This window comes from Rhinatrema bivittatum, chromosome 2, assembly GCF_901001135.1.
Source record: "Rhinatrema bivittatum chromosome 2, aRhiBiv1.1, whole genome shotgun sequence".
Classification (NCBI taxonomy): Eukaryota; Metazoa; Chordata; class Amphibia; order Gymnophiona; family Rhinatrematidae; genus Rhinatrema; species Rhinatrema bivittatum.
Genome location: NC_042616.1, coordinates 340,435,233 through 340,455,301, shown reverse-complemented (window position 1 = coordinate 340,455,301; position 20,069 = coordinate 340,435,233). Strand labels below are relative to the sequence as shown.

General features: G+C 43.9%; 1 protein-coding gene across 1 annotated transcript in view; it reads left to right on the top strand.

Moving 5' to 3' along the window:
• The first annotated feature begins 789 nt into the window (after positions 1-789).
• Positions 790-20,069, top strand: part of GALNT1 (polypeptide N-acetylgalactosaminyltransferase 1) — a 487,294-nt gene continuing 468,014 nt past the window's right edge. The window contains 2 exon segments of the mRNA XM_029589850.1: positions 790-808; positions 1,282-1,521. Coding sequence (XP_029445710.1) covers positions 1,383-1,521 — 139 coding nt within the window. The 5' untranslated portion in view covers positions 790-808; positions 1,282-1,382.

The window sequence follows — 20,069 nt, the reverse complement described above, 5'->3', positions numbered from 1 at the left end:
TTTTTGGTTCCTCCGACTTAATATTGACATGGGGCTGGCATAAAGGTATGCCACACTCATGGGTACATTGAAAAAAAAAGAAAAATCCTACTTTCTGTGATTCCTCTTAATAGAATCATAGCGATATAAAGTAGGAGGAACCAAATAAAGCAAATTTAGTTAAAAAAAAAAGTTTTTGAAAATTCTGGACACTCAATATGCATATCTAAGATACATGGTCCAGGCCGTGTATTTTGTGCATATCTATGACAGTAGCAGGAGAAAACAGACACTCATAGTCTGAGAGTCCATTTCTCCAACCTGCTTGACAACCACCTCTCCTGTGCACCTGATGCCAAGGAGGAGGCGCTAGGGTTGCACAAATTTTCCCTAGTGCCTCCTTTATAGCGTGACCCCTAATTTAAATATTGCATCAGGTGTTAGGAAAATGGGCGCTCAACACTGAGTGCCCACAGCCCCCTACTTTGCATGTGCCTGTTTGTGCTTCCAAACCACTGTAATATATCCTTGCCATGCCTCCCCCCCCCCAGGCCCACTATACCCCTCAATGCCTCATTGAATCCTAAGTAATTCCCGCCCTGAATTCTGGTTTAATAAAAAAAAGTGCACATGACACCACCTAAACCTATCAGCGCTGTGTAAGCGAAAATTTTTTTTTTGGGCCAGGGCCAGTCACGTGAGCATAACTGTCACGCCCTTCAGAAGCAAAGCTGTTGAACGTGAGAGAAATTTGTCCTGTTCGGCGAATCGTACGGTGAAAGAACAAAGCGAGCGAGCGCGCTCAACCCGAGAGTCAGCAGGAAGGAGTGTGAGTCAAGAAGCGCATAGTGGAGTGTGAGGTCACAGGCTCGCTCCCCAGGCCGGCAGAGCAGCTGCGGATAGGAGACATCACCCCCTCCTTCCCTTACCCTTTGGCCGTAATGACGTGTACAAGGAGGAGCTCCGCGCTCCGACACGTGCCTCTCCCCACCCCTCCCTCAGGTAACGTAATCACGCTGCAGCCCGCTGACGCACATACTGTCTCCTCCTCTTTTACCGCCCTCTCCGCGCGCGCGGGCACGCGTTTCCCGGTGATCGAGCGGAGCGCGCACACGGCGGAAGCTGGCAGTGGCGCTCCCGGGAGCGGAGCTGTCACTAGTGACTAGGGTTAGGGGGGGATCAGAGCCGGGGCTGGGGGGAGGGGGGAGACGTCTCTTTTTTTTACACATAGACACCGGGGAAACAACTTCTGATTTTTTCTCTCTACATTTTTCCCCCTTCTCCTCACTTTGTATTTTCCAGGTTCTAAAGGGCTTCTCCAATGAAACTGGATTAAACCACTCGACTCCTCCTCCTCTCATTTTTCTGGTGTATTTATTATTTTTTTTTTATAATTTTGTGATATGAAAAAATTTGCCTATTGTAAGGTGGTCCTGGCCACCTCCTTGGTTTGGGTGTTTTTGGATATGTTCCTGCTGCTTTACTTCAGCGAGTGTAACAAATGCGACGAGAAGAAGGAGCAAGGGCTGCCCGCCGGCGACGGTGAGTAACGGCTCCCGCCGCCCGGGGGGTGGGGGTGGGAAAGAGAAGGGGGGACAGGAGGGTCGCCGACACATGTCGTGATGGTATGCCGTGGTTTTAGCGGAGGGTGGAGCAAGGGGGCTTTTCATTATTATTATTGTTTTTTTTTAATGTACTCTTCGAAGGTCTTCTCATTTTAATTACACAAGGTTGCTTGTGTCATTTTTAGTGGGGGTCTTGCCCCACTGTATGAATCGGATGGAATGGCTGGGTTTTGTTTAAGGGTTATTTTCCCAAACTAATCTTATGGGAAGGGGGGAACCGATCGGGTTTAAAAGAAATCAAATTAAGAAAAAGTAAAGCTAGTAATTCCCCCCCCCCTTCCAGCCTTGTCTTTCACAAAATAGGCACACCAATCAGTGCGACTTAACATAGGTTAGCAGTTATCCATTGCACGTAGATAGAGGATAAAAGTGAATAGAAAAAAAGAAAGAAAACACGCACAACTTTCAAAGGTCTCACAGATCCTGAGACAATTGAGTTTTGTCTGAATTTTGAGAAGAGCCAAACACATCCAGCCAAAGAATGCAATCCTGCGCTAGCAGTGACTAAGAGAGCTGGAGGATAGATACCCTGTGTAGCTTTATTTTCTATTAAAAACAGCCATTGCACAGGTAGCTGAGTCTGGTGGTAGCTCCCAGTATGAAATTGCTTTTGTCATTCGTATGTGGTGGTGGTGGTGATACCTAGTTAATACGCAGAGCCAATGTATTGTCTTGTCTAGTCACTTGAGGAACAACTTGGATCTTGTTTTCCTAAATATATATTTCATAAAGAAGGTTTAAAACCAGAAATCCTCATTGTGATGGCAATAAAACAGGGCCATGCTCGTAACCTTATGAAGATTAATGGACTTCCTGGTCAGTTTCAAAATTGTTCAGCTCCTCATTGAGAAGTGTGATGATCCCTTCTAAATGCACATCCTGTTTTGTCTTTTTACTCAAACTTGTTGGCCAATGCCAAATGTCACTGCAGTGGATGCAGAATGAAGGCTGGTTCTTTGCAGGTTTTGCCACCATTAGTTAGCAAGTTTGTTTATTTTTAGGAAATAATTTTATCTTCTTTTTATAGACTGTTAATTGTTCAGTAACTGAATGTGCCCTAAAATGACTTACCCAATAGGTTGAACAGTTTTGACCTGAAGGTTGACAGCTATTCACAGACAATCCAAAAGTGTCAATTTTAGTTATCACTAGAGGAACATGTGAAATATGGCTTGAGGCATTTTATGTCTTCAAAATATTTATTTTTAAACTTTAATTTGTAATAAGTCTTAGTTAATGTAACAGAAATGAAATGTGATGTTTGAGGAGGAGGTTTAAATGGCATTAAAATACTTCTCAGTACTTCAGGCAGATTAAAATTTAAGTAGTGTGGTAGAATTTTGCTGTTGTACACTTGCCTTTGACAGGTTTACTTTTCTTTTTATGCATATTTTATTTGTGCAATATATTGAATTGCAATAATTGTTGCTACAGTTAAGTACTGTAAGCTAATGTTTTTCAGGATTAAAAAATGACCACATACTTTTCCTGAAGTCATATCCTGCAGTTTATTTACATGCTGCTTAGAACTTACATTTGATACCTACAATAATGTTTCCAAAACTTGATTTCCTCAAAGCAAAGTTAGACTTGTCATGTATATTCTGAATTCTCAGTGCAATCATATTAAGCATTTCTTTGATTTTAGGAATGCATTGCATTTCTTGGATCTAGTTTAATATTTTATTTGCTGTATCATAAAATTTATGGCAATTTTTGGCAACTGCAAATTAAATAATTATGGACTTATTTTTATAACTTCTTTTTCACATTGTCCTTTCTGGATTTCACAGAAGCATAGGAAATTTATGTGATTTTGGAATACAGTTCTAATTGGGAATTATTGGTTCTTAGGTTTTCTTGAATTAAGTCCTGCTTTTCTTGCATCTTGTTCCTTTCTACTGCCCTGACTGCTGTACATTACCTGTATCCTAAAACCATGTGCTGTAACTTAAACCTCATTAACGCAGGATACTAATAACCATATTGTCAAAAACTTTATTCTTTGTAGATCATAATACCTTTTAATGAGACCAAAGATGATTTGTATTAGAGAGATATCACATGGCTTGACTGAAAACACAGTTTTTCCTTACAAGTTATTAAGATGGCCTTTTAGTTCACATGCACAGAAGCAATGGAAAGTCATCAGTGACTTATTGGTCATCAAGTAAAGAAAGTAAAGCATGAACCATTAATCAGTCCAGATGGCAATCTTGTTTATGCAACTGTTTCCAAACAATGGATAATAAAGTGGGTCATGCATAAATATATGTTTATTCAAATGTGTCCGTGGCCAGACAGCTTCAGCACATGCTGTGTAACCAATAGCAAGCATAAGAAATAGCATTAGACTAGATGACTTAGAATTTCATGTACTACAGGAATGTACACACAATGAGTAATAGCAGCATATTTGTAAATACATATAAAAATAAGTCTACAGCACTTGGCCTTCTGTGGTCCTTTACATTCAAACAGAATTCTGAAGTGCTCCAGAATGACAGCACTTCAGAATCACACAACATGAATTTGAAAAGGAATCTAGTTGGCCTTAAAAGCTCATATACTACAGAATTAGCTTAATACAGTATGTTGATACTGGGGCATTGCCTAAGGAAATGTAATTCTTTTGTAGTTCAATCCATTGGCAGTTTAGTTCCCCTTTGCTTTTACCTCATCCAGATCAATTCATTCTGCTTTTCAATCCAGTTCTTGTATTATGAAGTTGATAATGTCAGAACAGTTTCATGTTCTTGCAGGGCACTTTTAAAATGTGTTATTGGGAAGAATTGCTAGTCATGATTTGCCATAGCAGCTGGACAGGTTGTACTGCAGGAAGATTATGATGACAGAATGGAGCTCAGCAGAAGTGTTGTCACAAACCACCATAATGCAAAGCAGCTAAAGATCTGTATGATTATTTTTTCATGTCCCTTGAAGATGTCCTTTAGTTGAACACTTTAGCAACTTTTGCAGTATGATTTGTGAAAACTGACATTGTAGTCATATCTAATCAAATCACTCAACAGTTTTCTAGAGCTTATGTAATGGGAGGCAGGAGTCTCTGTTAAACCTTTTGTTTTACATGCACATAGTTGACTAGCACGTGTTCTTTTTGCTGCCTATTTACAATATATTTGTTATATGAAGAAACTGAAAACTTGTATTATTTTAAGAAAACTTGTAATTTTCCTGGTTTGTCCAGATTGTGGGGGCAACATTTATAGTTATATTACTTCCATTTGAAGCCAACACTTGTTTAAATAATATGTATGGAAGAGGCATCAGAAAATCAGTCCTGGATCTCTTGGTCAAAGACATTTTTCTCCTTCCTTATTTATGAACAGAAGTAGCAACCAGTCAATTAATAGTAACTAAGTTGAACTACTTTGTGATTCTTGTTTGGGATTTGATTGCCTTGCTTTGATTCCTTGCTAGTTCTGGTTTCTTTATAGATGGATACAGGAATAGATGCTGTTTTTCAACAAGATATTTTCATATCAGAAGAATTCTTCCCAACAACATTCCTGCTACAGACAGAAATAAAGCAAATAATACTTCAAAGGCATGACATTTCTGGTCATCTTCTGGGCAGTTGTGAATGGAATTTGAAAGTTGGCAAATAATTTGCCAGTGCTACAGTCTGAGCATCTCAGAGAGACAGGTAGGAGTGTTTCTTAGACACTCCCGCTTCTCACAGTCTATTGTTTATTGCCAGTAGTGCTCATAACCAAGAGGAGGCAGGTAGAGAGGCAGGAGCTGCTGCGCTTGAGAAAAGCACTTTCTGCTAACTCCCTTCTTGTGGCCTGCTTGTATTATTGTGCTGTTTTGACACTGATAAAAGGGAGGAAGAGTAGCACAAGCAAACCTCTGGGAGGTAAGAGAAGCTGTGGACAGGAAAAAGGTGGAGAGGGTAAAGAAAAGGGATATATATAGTGATGAGGAAACTGAGGAAAAATGAAGGAGAGAGGAATTTATTTATTTGTGAGTTTTTCTATACCGAAGTTTGGAGGACGCCTTCACTCCGTTTTACAGTTACAACAACATTTTACAGTAGATAACGTTAAAAGTATACCAATATAACTAATAACAGTGATAATAATAGATAATCATTTGTAATTAGTTCATTAAAGTTGTAACATGAACAGTAGTGGTATGTACATTGAAATTCATAGCGTAGTGTGATACAGTGGTTATATTGATGATAGGTGATGCCATAGAGTTTTTCAGTGTGATGGTGTAAAGTAGGAGATATGGTATCTGAGGGGGATTAGAAAGGATTTCTGGAAGGATGGCCTTATAATATGTTTCTCAGTATGGGGTGAACTGAGGTGTTACAAGGGGGGGTCAGGGAGTTATGAATTTGTTTAGGAAGGAGTGTGAGTTTTTCCTAGTTCGTATTCGCCAATGGCTTTGGAAGTGCTTGGTATTATACGTGTGTTCAGGTTGTTGTGTTTCGTGGGCCTGTGTTGGTTAACCAATGCCGTCTTTGTAGGCTTGTTGAAATAGCCATGTTTTTAGTGTTTTTTTGAATTGTTTTGCAGCCTTAGGTGTTCTGAAAGGGTGTTCCAGAGTTGGGGGTCCAGCTATAGATAAGGCTCTCTGTCTTGTGGTGGTAAGTTTGGCAGATGAGAATTGGGGGGGGGGGGGGGGGAGGAATCGCAAATAATGCTTTATTTGTAGATCTAGTGTTTCGTCGGTGAATATGCTGTTGAAGGATATTATCTAGGCAGGTGAATTCATTGTTATGCATTGATTTGTGTAGGATAGTTAGTGTTTTGTACTCTCTCCGTTTTTCGATGGGTAGCCAGTGAAGATCTTTTAGTGTTGGTGTGATGTCATCAAATTTTTTGTGTCCGGTGAGTATTCTGGTGGTGGTGTTTTGAAGTATTTGGAGTGGGCGTGTGGTTGTTTTAGGAAGTCCAAGTAGTAAGGCATTGCAATAGTCGAAGCTGGTAAAGATCAGGGATTAGAGTCTGGTGGATTAAGAAGGGGTTTTAGGCGCTTAAGGATAAGTAATTTGTTGAATCCTTCTTTAATTTTCATAGCAATATGATGTTTGAGGTTCAGTTCGGAGTCAATCCATATGCCTAGATCTTTGTCGTTTTCTCTTGGTTTGATGATGTCTATTACCATGGTGTAGGTGTGTTCTTCGGGGTTCTTTCTTTCAAGCAGAATTTTTTCAATCAGAATTTAGAGATGTGCTTTTTTTTCTTGGACACATGGGTAGTACTAGAAATTCTTTGATGTAGGTAGATGCCGTTAGAAACAAAGTGGGTTTATTCTGTTTCCTTCACTTTTTCTCTTGGTGGTTTTAACCTGCACAAAATGTATATCATAGAAACATGATGGCAGAAAAAGATCTGTCCAATTAATTTAGCATTATAATTCCCATCACTTCCTTAGAGTTCCCCTGTATTTATCCCATACTTTCTTGAATTCAGATACTGTTTGTCTCCACCACCTCCTCTGGGAGGCTGTTCCATGTATCCACCACCCTCTCTGTAAAGAAATATCCCTTTTTGTCCTGCCAGACCAACTTCACAGCGGGTTTTCTCCCCCTCCCAGCAGGTATAGGCAGAGCTCCAGACCGCTTCCCTGAGGCCCTCTCCTATATAGGCTGGTTCAGCAGGGAAGGAATCAGTAGTTCTCTGCCTCCAGCAGATGGTAGGTGGAGCTGGTTTGGCAGGTGGGAATTGGCAGGGGCAACTGCCTCCCTAAGGTCCCTTTCCTTGGGGAAGTTCCTGGGCCGGGTTGGGGAACTCCTCCACGGGACAGCATCCCTCCTAGAGTCATTTCCCTCCCCCCACTGGGCAATCAGGCCTATGGCCTTGCATTTCCTGAGCAGTGAAAGCAGAGGAAGCGGTAAGTAGGCCTAGTGCCTAAAACACACTGCAGGACCCAGCTCGAGGTCCTCCGAATCCCCGTGCTGGTAGGTATGGATGGAAAAGTGCAGGAGATAGGGGTATGCTGGTCCTTCCAAAAGAGAGTTGCAGTATCAGGTGGAAAGATGATTCTCACAGGACAAGCAGGATGGTAGTCCTCACATATGGGTGACATCATCAGGATGGAGCCCAATCACGAAAAATTTTCCAGAACTTTGACTGGCCCCTACTGGGCATGCCCAGCATGGCACTAACCCTGCAGCCAGCAGGGGTCCCCCTTCAGTCTTCTTTTTTCCGCGCAGCAGTAGCCTCACGGTTTAGGAGCTCTGAAGAGATTTCAGACAGGAATTTTCCTCATGGAGTAAATTAAACTTAAATTGCCCCACAGGGGTCCCTCCTCTAACTTTTTTCTCAGGCCGCAGTACTCCGGTAAGTTTTTCACCGTTTTTCGTCTATTACCGTCTAGTTTGGCCGTCGACCGTACCGCAGCTCGATTTTTCTATGGCCATGGTGTCGGGGTTTCGTCGGTGCCCGGACTGTACTCGCACCATGTCCATCACAGACCCTCATGGAGTCTGTGTAATGTGTTTAGGCCGTGAGCATGATGTCCTGACTTGCACCAAATGTGCCCTCATGACATCAAAAGGTTGCAAAGCCAGAATGGAGAAGATGGGACTCCTTTTCCGTGCTCACACCTCGACGCCGTCCATCGCATCGATGTCATCGGAACCAGCACCGTCGAAGTCGCACCAGCATCGATAACCGTCCGATGACCGCCGGCCATCGACTCCCGTTTCTCCCCCTCAAGATCGAGGGGATCGTAGGGAGAAACATCGCCACCGGCATCGTAAGTCTCGGACCATCGAGGGAGCGAAATCATCGACCTCGCCACCGTCCGAGCCACCATCAAAGAAGCCCCGTCCAGGAACGGCACCGACTACTCCTGCGACCGGGACATTGAGGCAACCCTCACCCGATCGGGGTTTGGGAGTCACGATTCCGCCTGTAAAGGTGGTCCCTCCGACTGTGCCTCAGCCTCCCTCTTCCGTCACGGAGCCGGGGCTGATTGCCCCAGGTCTCCGGGAAGAACTGGACCGGCTGGTATAGGAGGCCATCGTCAAGGCGATGCAACGACTCCAGGTTCCTCTGGCACCGAGAGTGGAACCGGTCACCGACCTGATTACAGCAGCGCTGGCATCCCGGATGGAAGCGCTCATGACTGCCCTTCCACCGGTGATTCCCGGGTCTCTGGCTCCGGTGCGCTCCCCGATGACAGCTTCATCGGGAGGAGAAACACCGTTCTGCATTCCTCCTTCGGGGGTATTGCCTCAGCCATCGATGCCATGTCGTCCCTCGCCACCGATTCATTCATCGGGGGCGATATGCACATCGGCGCCATCGATGCCTTCGATGCCAGCACCGATGCCCTCCAGGGCGTCCATGGTGCCCCCGGTGATTCCTTCGATTTTTCTCGGAGCCTCAGCCGGGCCCTTCGGCTATCCAACCCCCTTCTCGTCCTATAGGTCAGCCTGCTGATCCTTATGACACCTGGGGTGATGATACTCCCACAGACATCGATGACTTACCTTCACCTTCCTCTCCTATTGAAAGTAGAAAGCGTTCTCCTCCAGAGGACCTTTCTTTCATTAATTTTGTGAAGGAAATGTCGGAATTGGTTCCTTTTCAGCTTCAGATGGAGCAAGATGATAGGCACCAGATGATGGAGCTTCTCCAGTTCCTGGATGCCCCTAAAGTAATCACGTCTATTTCCATTCATCAAGTTCTTCTTGACCTCCTCAAAAAGAACTGGGAAAACCCTGGATCCATTGCCCCAGTACACAGAAAGGCTGACACTACCTATCTAGTACAGTTAGCCCCTGGCTTTCAAAAATCTCAGCTTGACCATCACTCAGTTGTGGTGGAATCAACTCAAAAGAAAGCAAAAAGGACGAAGCCTCACTCCTCTACCCCTCCTGTCAAGGAACACAAGTTCCTAGACAATATTGGTTGATGAGTGTTCCAAGGGGCCATGCTCATCTCCAGAATTGCTTCTTACCAGCTGTACATGACCCAATACAACAGGGTCATTTTCAAGCAAATACAGGACTTCTCTGAAACCCTGCCTGACCAATTCCAAGAACATCTTCAAATCCTTGTCAACAAGGGGTTTGAGGCAGGAAAACATGAGATAAGAACAGCTTATGATATCTTCGACATCTCCAGTAGAGTGTCTGCAACTGCCATTTCGGCAAGACGCTGGGCCTGGCTCAAGTCTTCTGACCTTCGCCCAGAATTACAAGACAGGCTCTCTGACCTGCCCTGCATAGGAGATAATCTGTTCGGTGAACAGATTCAGCAAATAGTGGCTGAATTAAAGGACCATCACGAGACCCTCAAACAGCTCTCATCGATACCTTCTGACTTTCCTTCTAGACTGCCCTTCAAGAAGGACTCTAAGAAGTCGTTCTTACACCCAAGGAAGTACTATGCTCCACCAACAAGGTCCCGAGTTACGAGGCCTTATCAAAAATCTCAGCCTCGCCAGCCCCGGAAGCAAAAGCCGCAAGCAGCTCCCCAGCCAGGGCCTGCTTCAGGTTTTTGACTTTCCCTTAGAGAGCAGCAGCCTGATTCCTCTGCCAGGCATACCAGTGGGAGGTCGATTGTGCCACTTTCACGGCATGTGGCAATTAGTCACAACCGACCAATGGGTGCTAACAATCATTGCTCAGGGTTACCACCTAAACTTTCTTGCTCTTCCACCGGACTCACCACCTCTACAAGCGTGGAGAGTAACCGACCACTCTGTCCTTCTGGAGCAGGAGGTTTCCCTTCTTCTCCAGTTAAGAGAAATAGAACCCGTCCCTCTTTCGCAACAAGGCCTAGGGTTCTATTCCCGGTACTTTCTGATCCCCCAAAAAGTCTGGGGGGCTTTGTCCAATCCTGGACCTACGTTCCCTCAACAAGTACCTCCAGCGAGAAAAGTTCAAGATGGTAACCTTGGGCTCGCTTCTACCTCTTCTACAAAGAGGAGACTGGCTCTGCTCTCTGGACCTCCAGGATGCATACACTCACATTGCGATATCTCCAGCTCATCACAAGTACCTCAGGTTTTTAGTAGGCCCAAAGCACAATCAATACCGAGTGCTTCCATTCGGCCTAGCATCGACACCACGAGTCTTTACCAAATGTCTCGTAGTTGTCGCAGCTTTTCTCAGGAAAGAAGGTGGTCACGTCTACCCCTATCTAGACGACTGGTTAATCAGGGCCCCAACCCAGCAAGCCGCTCGATCGTCCCTGGATTTGACCCTACACACTCTAATTTCTCTAGGATTTCTCGTCAATTACGAAAAATCCTATTTAGTCCCATCTCAAACCTTGTCGTTCATTGGGGCAGACTTGGACACCTTACAGGCAAAAGCCTTTCTACCTCAACAACGAGTGCAAACCCTCGTGTCCCTCGCTCACCAGTTGCAGTCTCAGTATACAGCAACAGCTCGGCAATTCCTTGTCCTTCTCGGACATATGGCGTCCTCAGTCCATCTCACACCAATGGCCCGCCTGGCCATGAGAGTCATGCATTGGACTCTGAGGTCACAATGGATTCAAGCGACTCAGCCTCTGTCAACCATTGTCCACATCACCGACGCACTCAGTCTGTCTCTCGCCTGGTGGAAAGATCAGAACAATCTCCTCCAGGGACTGCCTTTTCACCTACCAGATCCTCAATTCATTCTCACCACCGACGCTTCCAACCTCTGGTGGGGAGCTCATGTGAACGATCTACAGTCACAAGGATATTGGTCTCCAGAGGAAGCCAAATACCAGATAAATTTCCTGGAGCTTCGAGCAATGCACTATGCTCTCAGAGCTTTTCAGGATTGCCTATCAAATCATGTCATCCTGATTCAGACGGACAACCAGGTGGCCATGTGGTACATCAACAAGCAGGGAGGCACAGGCTCCTTTCTTCTGTGTCAGGAAGCTGCGCAGATTTGGGCGGAAGCGCTCTCCCACTTGATGTACCTCAGGGCCACCTATTTGCCGGGAGTGCACAATGTCTTGGCAAACAAACTGAGTCGTGTCTTCCAACCGCACGAGTGGTCTCTCAATCCCTCGGTAGTGAACTCTCTCTTCCAGCAATGGGGTCATCCTCAAATAGAACTCTTTGCGTCCCCTCAGAACCACAAAGTGGACAATTACTGCTCCCTCATTTGGAGCGAGCGCTCTCAGCCCAGAAATGCATTCTCCCTCTCGTGGGCAACCGGTCTGCTCTATGCATTCCCTCCACTTCCTCTTCTCTCGAAGTCTCTTGTGAAGCTCCGTCAGGAGAAGGGAACCATGATCCTGATAGCACCTCACTGGCCATGCCAAGTGTGATTTCCCATACTCCAGGATCTCTCCATCCGCAGGCACATTCCCTTGGGAACGCACCCGCTTCTGATCACTCAGAACGACGGATGTCTACGCCATCCCAATCTTCAGGCCTTGTCCCTGACGGCATGTATGTTGAAAGGTTAATCCTTCAACCACTTAACCTTTCAGATTCGGTTTCTCGTGTCCTGATTGCTTCACGGAAGCCTTCCACAAGAAAGTCTTATTCCTATAAATGGAAAAGGTATACATCATGGTGTTCTTCACAATCCCTTGATCCCTTTTCCTGTCCAATCCCAAGGTTTTTGGACTATTTCTGGCACTTATCGGAATCAGGTCTAAAGACCTCTTCCATCAGAATGCATGTGAGTGCAGTAGCCACCTTCCATAAAGGTGTCGGGGATGCCCTATATCAGTACAACCCCTCGTAACACGTTTTCTTAAAGGCTTGCTCCATATAAAGCCACCTTTACGTCCTCCGGCTCCTTCTTGGGACCTTAATCTGGTTCTCGGGCGGCTCATGAAACCACCATTCGAACCTCTTCACACCTGTGTCCTAAAATATCTCACATGGAAAGTGATTTTCCTTTTGGCTATCACTTCAGCTCGCAGGGTTAGTGAATTACAGGCCCTAGTTACCTATCCGCCTTACACTAAACTCCTGCAGGACCGGGCGGTACTCCGCACTCACCCTAAGTTTTTGCCTAAGGTAGTTTTGGAGTTTCACATTAATCAATCCATCATACTACCTATCTTCTTTCCCAGGCCCCACTCTAACCCAGGGGAACAGGCTCTGCATACCCTTGACTGTAAACGGGCTCTAGCGTTCTACCTAGACTGTACAGTTGCCCACAGGAAGGGCACTCAGTTATTCGTCTCTTTCCATCCTAACAAATTAAGGCAACCTGTGGGTAAGCAGACTCTCTCCTCCTGGTTGGCGGACTGCATATCTTTTTGCTACCAGCAAGCAGGCATTCCTTTTCAAGACTGTGTTAAAGCACACTCTGTGAGGGTCATGGCAACTTCAGTAGCACACCTACGATCGGTGCCGCTTCCTGATATTTGCAGGGCTGCCACCTGGAGTTCTCTCCACGCTTTAGCAGCCCACTATTGCTTGGACAAAGCCGGAAGACAGGATTCCTTCTTTGGCCAGTCTGTCCTGCGTAACCTATTTCCAACGTGACGTACCAACACCCTTCTGCCTGCCCGGTGTGGTTCAGAATGCCCTCTACCAAATTCCACTCCAGTTGTTGTGCCTATTGCATGCCGTTGGGTACATTTGGTGCATGTTCAGACATCCTCAGCTCGGTACTCACCCATATGTGAGGACTACCATCCTGCTTGTCCTGTGAGAAAGCAAATGTTGCTTACCTGTAACAGGTGTTCTCACAGGACAGCAGGATGTTAGTCCTCACGAAACCCGCCCGCCGCCCCGTGGTGTTGGGTTCGTAACGTTTTGTTGTTTTATTTTTCGGCACTGCCTGTAGCTATCAAATAAGACTGAAGGGGGATCCCTGCTGGCTGCAGGGTTAGTGCCTTGCTGGGCTTGCCCAGTAGGGGCCAGTCAAAGTTCTGGAAACTTTGACAGAAATTTTCCGTGATTGGGCTCCATCCTGATGATGTCACCCATGTGTGAGGACTAACATCCTGCTGTCCTGTGAGAACACCTGTTACAGGTAAGCAACATTTGCTTTATTTACCAAAAAGCCCAAGGCAAGAGCTTATCTACAAGTGCTGGGATCGATGGCAGCAATCATCAAAGCAGTACCTTGGGAAATGCCCTCAAGATGGCCGACTGAGAGGACATGCCGGCAAGAGCTCCCGATTATTGCCTTCTGTTTTTTGATTTCCATGCCGCATATGAAGCGAAAAGCGAGGGTATGGGGCGGCGAAAGCGCCTCTGCCCCGCTGGAAGCTGCCCAGCCGCGAATAGGAAGTTTCTTCCCGACCATACCACCACTCACGCTGAGTGGGCTGGCCCTTGAAGGGGCAGGTATGGAACCTGAGCTGCCTTTTCGGGCCGATGAAACCTCACTGAGTCCTGGCTCACCTATCAGACCGGCACTTCCAGGCGTCGATTCGGACAGAGGAGCGATTGATACCGCCAACTCAATTGGAGGTACCTGGGAAGGAGTTGGACCAGATCGGCAGGGATTAATACCTACAGGACTCACCAGCGTGACAATTTCGACCAAGGTACAGCCCCTGCGGGGTAATGTAGGTGAGGGACTGAACAATGTCAATATACTTGGTGTGTTGAGCCTGGGTAAAGGTGCTGGTGTTCTAAAGGGAGGAGAAGGAGGGGGCCGGGAAACCCTGAAACTGGAAACTATACTTCAGCCTACGTCTGAAATAACATTTTTAACTATCTGGACTGCCTTGCAATCACTGGAGAAATCCATAATTGCTTTCACAAGAGAAGTTACTGATATTAAAAATCAGGCATTCTATAATGCAAATCAATTGAATCAGCAAAATCACAGGAATGATTTATTGGAAGGTCGGATGGAAAAAGAAAAAGTACAAGAAAAAATAATGCAGAAGGAGATAGAAGTGGATAGGAGATTGGAGTGAATCGAAAACAACATGAGGTCTCAATCTGAGATTCATAAATTTCCCAGTCTTGAAGAATGTATCTCCTGTTGACATATTTAGGTTATATGTAACTCAGGTTCTGAAAGTTCCTGCGGAGATAAAACCTGTAGTACCTAAGGCTTACTACCTTCCTCATAAAGAGCCTGAATTAGGAAATGTGGAAGACCAATTACCACCTGACTTAACTAGTCTCCTTGAAGCGTCTCAAGAACTGACTGTTGCAAGGAGGAGGCCATTATTGGTTACCTTCGCATTCCTTATGGATAAAAACAATATATTTAAATATTTAGTCAGAAATTGGCATGTGACCTTCTTTGGACATATAATATGGTGCTTTCCTGATTTGGTCAAGAGCACTCAAGATAGACGAAAGATATTTTTGAATATGAGCGCTGAAATATTACAATTAAGAGCACGTTTCAAGTTAAAATTTCCTTGTAAATGTCAAATTTTTTTTCCGGAGCAGAATTGTTTTCTTCCATCCATCCCAGCTCAGGGTTTTCATTGACTCTCATTCTCAGACGCCTTAATAGAAACAATCTATTTATGATAGGTATAGGTAAAATAACGTGATGGTACCTCTCATGTCAGCTTATATGTGATATTGTTAAATGTTACATTTTCCAATTTAACTAGTGCTCCCTAGTTTAGGGCTCTCCCATTTTTTCCTTTATTGTCTAAATGTACAGTTATAATTACAAAGAATGTATCTCCTTTTTTTATTTTATTCATTGTTAGCAGGGGTTTCAGTCTTCTAAGGACCATTAGTTTGGCGTAATCTTCTTTTAATTTCTGTGAAATGTGTTTCATGTTAAGCTCAGGGTCAATTATTACTCCTAGATTCCGTACTTTTATTGCTAACTCTATGGTTTGATTATTTTTGATTACAATTGTAGATTGTGTAGGGTGTATATTTTTTCGTTCTAGGTGTAATAATTCAGTTTTATCAATGTTTATTACCAGTTCCATTTGGTTTAGGAGTTGTTTGATTATTTCAAGATACATATTAACCAGTTTCATTGTTTCTTCAATTGTGTTTACGATGGGTAACAGTAGTTGTATGTCAACAGTGAATCTGTAGTGTGTTATTCCAAGTTCAGTGAGTAGGTGACATACTGGGAGGAGATAAATGTTGAGTGTTGCGGACAGGGCTGAACCCTGTGGGACTCCTGTTTGTAGTTTAACTTTGTCTGATAGTGTGTTTTTGATTTGTACTTGGAAAAATCTGTTGCTTAAATATGACTCAAACCAGTTTATTGTTTTGTTATTGAGTTCTTTTTCTTTTAGTCTATTGATTATTATTTTGTGATTTACAGTGTCAAATGCTGCTGAGAGATCCAATAGAATCAAAATGTAATGTGTTCCTGTATCAAAGCCTCTTAAGATATTGCCTGATAAAGCTAGTAATAATGTTTCAGTACTTTAGTGTTTGTGGAAACCATGTTGTGCAGGATATAATATGTTGTTACTTTCTAAGTGGTTTGATAGTTGTTTTTGAACTGTTTTTTCAATTAGTTTGGCTATTAGGAGTAAGTTGGAGACTGGTCTATAGTTGCTCAGCTTTGGGGGGTCAAGGTTCTTTTTCTTAATGATTGGCTTTATTATGGCTCCTTTCAGGATATCTGACATTGATCCTTCATCTAGGGAAAGGTTGATAATCTTAGTTAAAGTTGGGGCTACTGTGTTGGCTAGTTTTTTAAATTCCATTATGGGTATGGTGTCAATTGAGTGAGGAGCAGGGTTCAGTGTTTTTTTTTTATCATGTTCTCGACTTCAGTGTGTGATATCTCTTCAAACTCTGACCATATGTTGACGTCCCTTTTGGGCATCTTAATTTCATTTGGTTGTGTTCGGGAATTTTATCTTTAAAGAATTGAGCTACTTCATTACTTTGATTCTCTTGTAGGTTCTGATGATTGAATTGTCGCTGGTGAGGCTTTTTTCTATGTTAAATAGAGTTCTAGCGTTGTTTGCAAACTTTTCTATTTTTGAGTTGAAGTATTTCTTTTTGGTTTCTAAAATTACTTTTTTGTAGTGAGCCAGTTGTTTTCTGTATTTTGTTAAATTATCAGTTTTGTTTTTATTCCATTCTCTTTCTTTCTAAGGATCCGTTTCACTTCTTTGATTTGCTCGTTATACCATGGATTTTTCTGTTTTGGTTCTTTAATGCGAACCTTTTTTTGGGGGTTTATTTTGTTTGCCAAAGTCGTGGTTCTGTTTATCCAATCGGTTGTTGCAGTGTGGCTATTTGTGTAATTGATGTGTTTTAGTTCTTCATGTAATTTGCCTTTTAGAATATCTGTGTTTAAAGGGTGGGCGGTATTTGAATTCATCTGGTTCTGTGCTTTGTTTCTTTATTGGTCCTGTGTGTTTGATCTGAGAATTAATGAGGAAGTGGTCTGACCATGGGATTTGTATGTATTCAGTTTTTATATTTTCTAGGAGGTTACTGTTAATGAATGTTAGGTTTAATGAGTGGCCTGCTTTGTGTGTTGGTTTATCTGTGATAAGTTTGAAACCTAGTGCAGTCATTACGTCAATTAGCGTTTGGCAGGTATTTGATAAGGGGTGAACGTCCATGTGAAGGTTAAAGTCACCTAAAATTATTGTAGGTTTATTTGGGTTTAGATGTGTTGTAAAAAATTCTATTAGTGGGGAGATGTTTAGTTCGAGTAGACTGGGTGGGCAGTAGATCAGACAGATTTGAAAATGGTTGGTGTCAAAGGCAATTTCATGATTTGCTGGAGTCGTGATTGAGAACAGTTTAGTTTTGAATTTCTTTTCAATGATTAATATTAATCCACCCCCTCTTTTATTTATCCTAGGGATCGAGAAGACCTCGTAGTTTTTGTTTGGTAACTGATTTTTTAAGACTAGATCTGATTTTATTTTAACCATGACTCTGTTATTGCTATAAAATTAGGTTTTGTGTCATATAGCAGGTCAGTGATGATGGGAAATTTTTTTGTCACTGATTGTGCATTAACTAGAAGGAAGGTGATCATTAGTAGGCTGTTTAATTTGCTACTGTTGATACGCTTTATCGGGATTAGGTTATTTGTCTTTGGATCACTGATTTCATTTTCAATGTAGTGGTTTTTATATTGTTTTCTCCTTATGTTATTTCTGTACTTACCTTTTCCTGTGCATACTTGGATTGGGAATGTTGAATTTATGTTCATTGGCATGTTCCTGTTGCTTGGCGAGTGGTTGTCTTTGTCCGGTTGTTTTTTTTTCTCGGGGTGTCAGGAGGGATGTACAAAGGGGCATGCCCCTTTGTTGCGCCCCTTTTGGTGTGCAATGTTGGCGCGCGGCGCCTCCGGGTCCTGGGCCTCTCTAAATCCCCCCTTTTGGCGTGCTTTTCAGACGTCCATAACGTCAGAAGCGTTGGCCAAAGGGGGAGGGGCACGGGTTTCACTTCCTGGTTTGAGGTGTGAGCGTCTGTGGAGAGAAGAAAAATCGGCAGGGAGAGAGATCACAGAATGGAAGAAACAGGTTATGTAAGTTGTTTTCCTTGGGCAGTGTCTGTAGGGAGAGAAAAAAAAATAGTTGGGGAGAGAGCACAGAATGCTAAGCCTTGTTGTTTTACTTAGGCAGGACGGCAGTCGCACGCACTATACCCCATATCTACAGTTCTACCACGATAAGGTACTCCTTCGAACCCATACCACCTTTCTGCCGAAGGTGGTATCACAATTTCATCTGAACCAATCCATAGAACTACCAACGTTCTGTCCTAAACCCCATCAGAACGAACGAGAGAAACTTTTACACACATTGGACTGCAAAAGAGCATTGGCTTACTATAAGAGACATATACGTTCGCCTAACAGAGTTTCCAAACTATTTGTATATTTCAACCCAAGTGCGCTAGGGCTTCTGGTAGCGAAGAGAACTATCTCTAGCTGGATTACTCAATGTATACTGTACTGCTATGAAATACAGCAGTCCAAATTGCCATCACTTCCACCACACATCAAACCAGGGCGTTGGTGGCTTCACTGGCTCACTTAAAACACGTTCCACCACTAGACATTTGTAAGGCTGCTACGTGGGCATCTCTCCACACATTTACGTCTCATTACTGTTTAGACCAACAGACGGTGGATGATGCCAGGTTGGGACGAACACTTTTACAGTCATTACATAAGTCTTCAATGGGGTCGACTGGCACGTGACTACCGGCACGCTGCACCTAATTCATGAACTGGGAAAACCCAGTGCAGCGTGCTTCGGACTTGTATGACAGCATGGCTAATTTAGCCCTGCTATCGACGGGAAAAAGCAAGTTTGCTTACCGTAAACGGTGTTTCCGTAGATAACAGGATGAATTAGCCAGGCTGACCCACCCACCTCCCTGCACAGTCGACCGTCGTTATTGTATGACCACGCATTATCACAGACTGAGGAGAGTTGATCCGAGCACGGGAAACCACGCGCAGCCTCAGAGCAAAGCCCTGACATCGCTTTGGAAGTTCCGCCTCCTGGGCCTGATTGACAGTTCCCATGACAGCATGGCTAATTCATCCTGCTATCTACGGAAACACCGTTTACGGTAAGCAAACTTGCTTATCACGGAGGCACCCCACTGTTTACCCTTTTCCACTGACAATATTAACCATTTAATCCTACTCTTTTCCTGTCTTTTAACCAGTTTGTATTCCACGAAAGGACACTGCCACCTATCCCATGACTCTTTAGTTTTCTTAGAAGCCTCATGAGGGACTTTGTCAAACACCTTCTGAAAATCCAAATACACTACATCTACTGGTTTACCTTTAGCCACGTTTATTAACCCCTTCAAAAACTGAAGCAGATTTGTGAGGCAAGACTTCCCTTTGGTAAATCCATGCTGACTGTATTCCATTAAACCATGCTTTCTATATGCTCTGTGATTTTGATCTTTAGAATAGTTTCCACTATTTTTCCCGGCACTGAAGTCAGGCTCACTGGTCTATAGTTTCCCAGATCACTCTTGGAGCCCTTTTTGAACATTGTGGTTACATTGGCCACCCTTGAATCTTCAGGTATAATGGATGATTTTAATGATAGGTTACACATTTTAACTAATAGATCTGAAATTTCATTTTTGAGTTCCTTCAGAACCCTTGGGTGCATACCATCCGGTCCAGGTGATTTGCTACTCTTTTGTTTGTCAATCTGTCCTCCTACATCTTCCAGGTTCCCAGTGATTTAGTTCAGTTCATCTGACTCATCACCTTTGAAAACCATCTCCAGAATCAGTATCTCCCCAACATCCTCATTAGTAATCACAGAAGCAAAGAATTAATTTAGTCTTTCTGCAATGGCCTGGGAGCGCTGTTGCCACTGTGGGCACCGGTGGACACAGTCTGATGTTGCAGTGAACCATCGCAGAGCACCATGGGAACTGTCAGTTACCTACGGGCTTCCCTACCGCCTTAATGTGATGGAAAGGATTGTGAGCCATTTATAACCCTACATGAAGGGCTATGATCAGCCTTTTGGAGTGTTATCAAGTACCATGGGGGCAGTGCCACTTACCACCAGGGTTGACCATTTTCAGAACCCCAGTGGCTCTGGGGATGCTGTCGTCGCACTGTACATGCTGATTCCATTAGGCGTTAGTGCA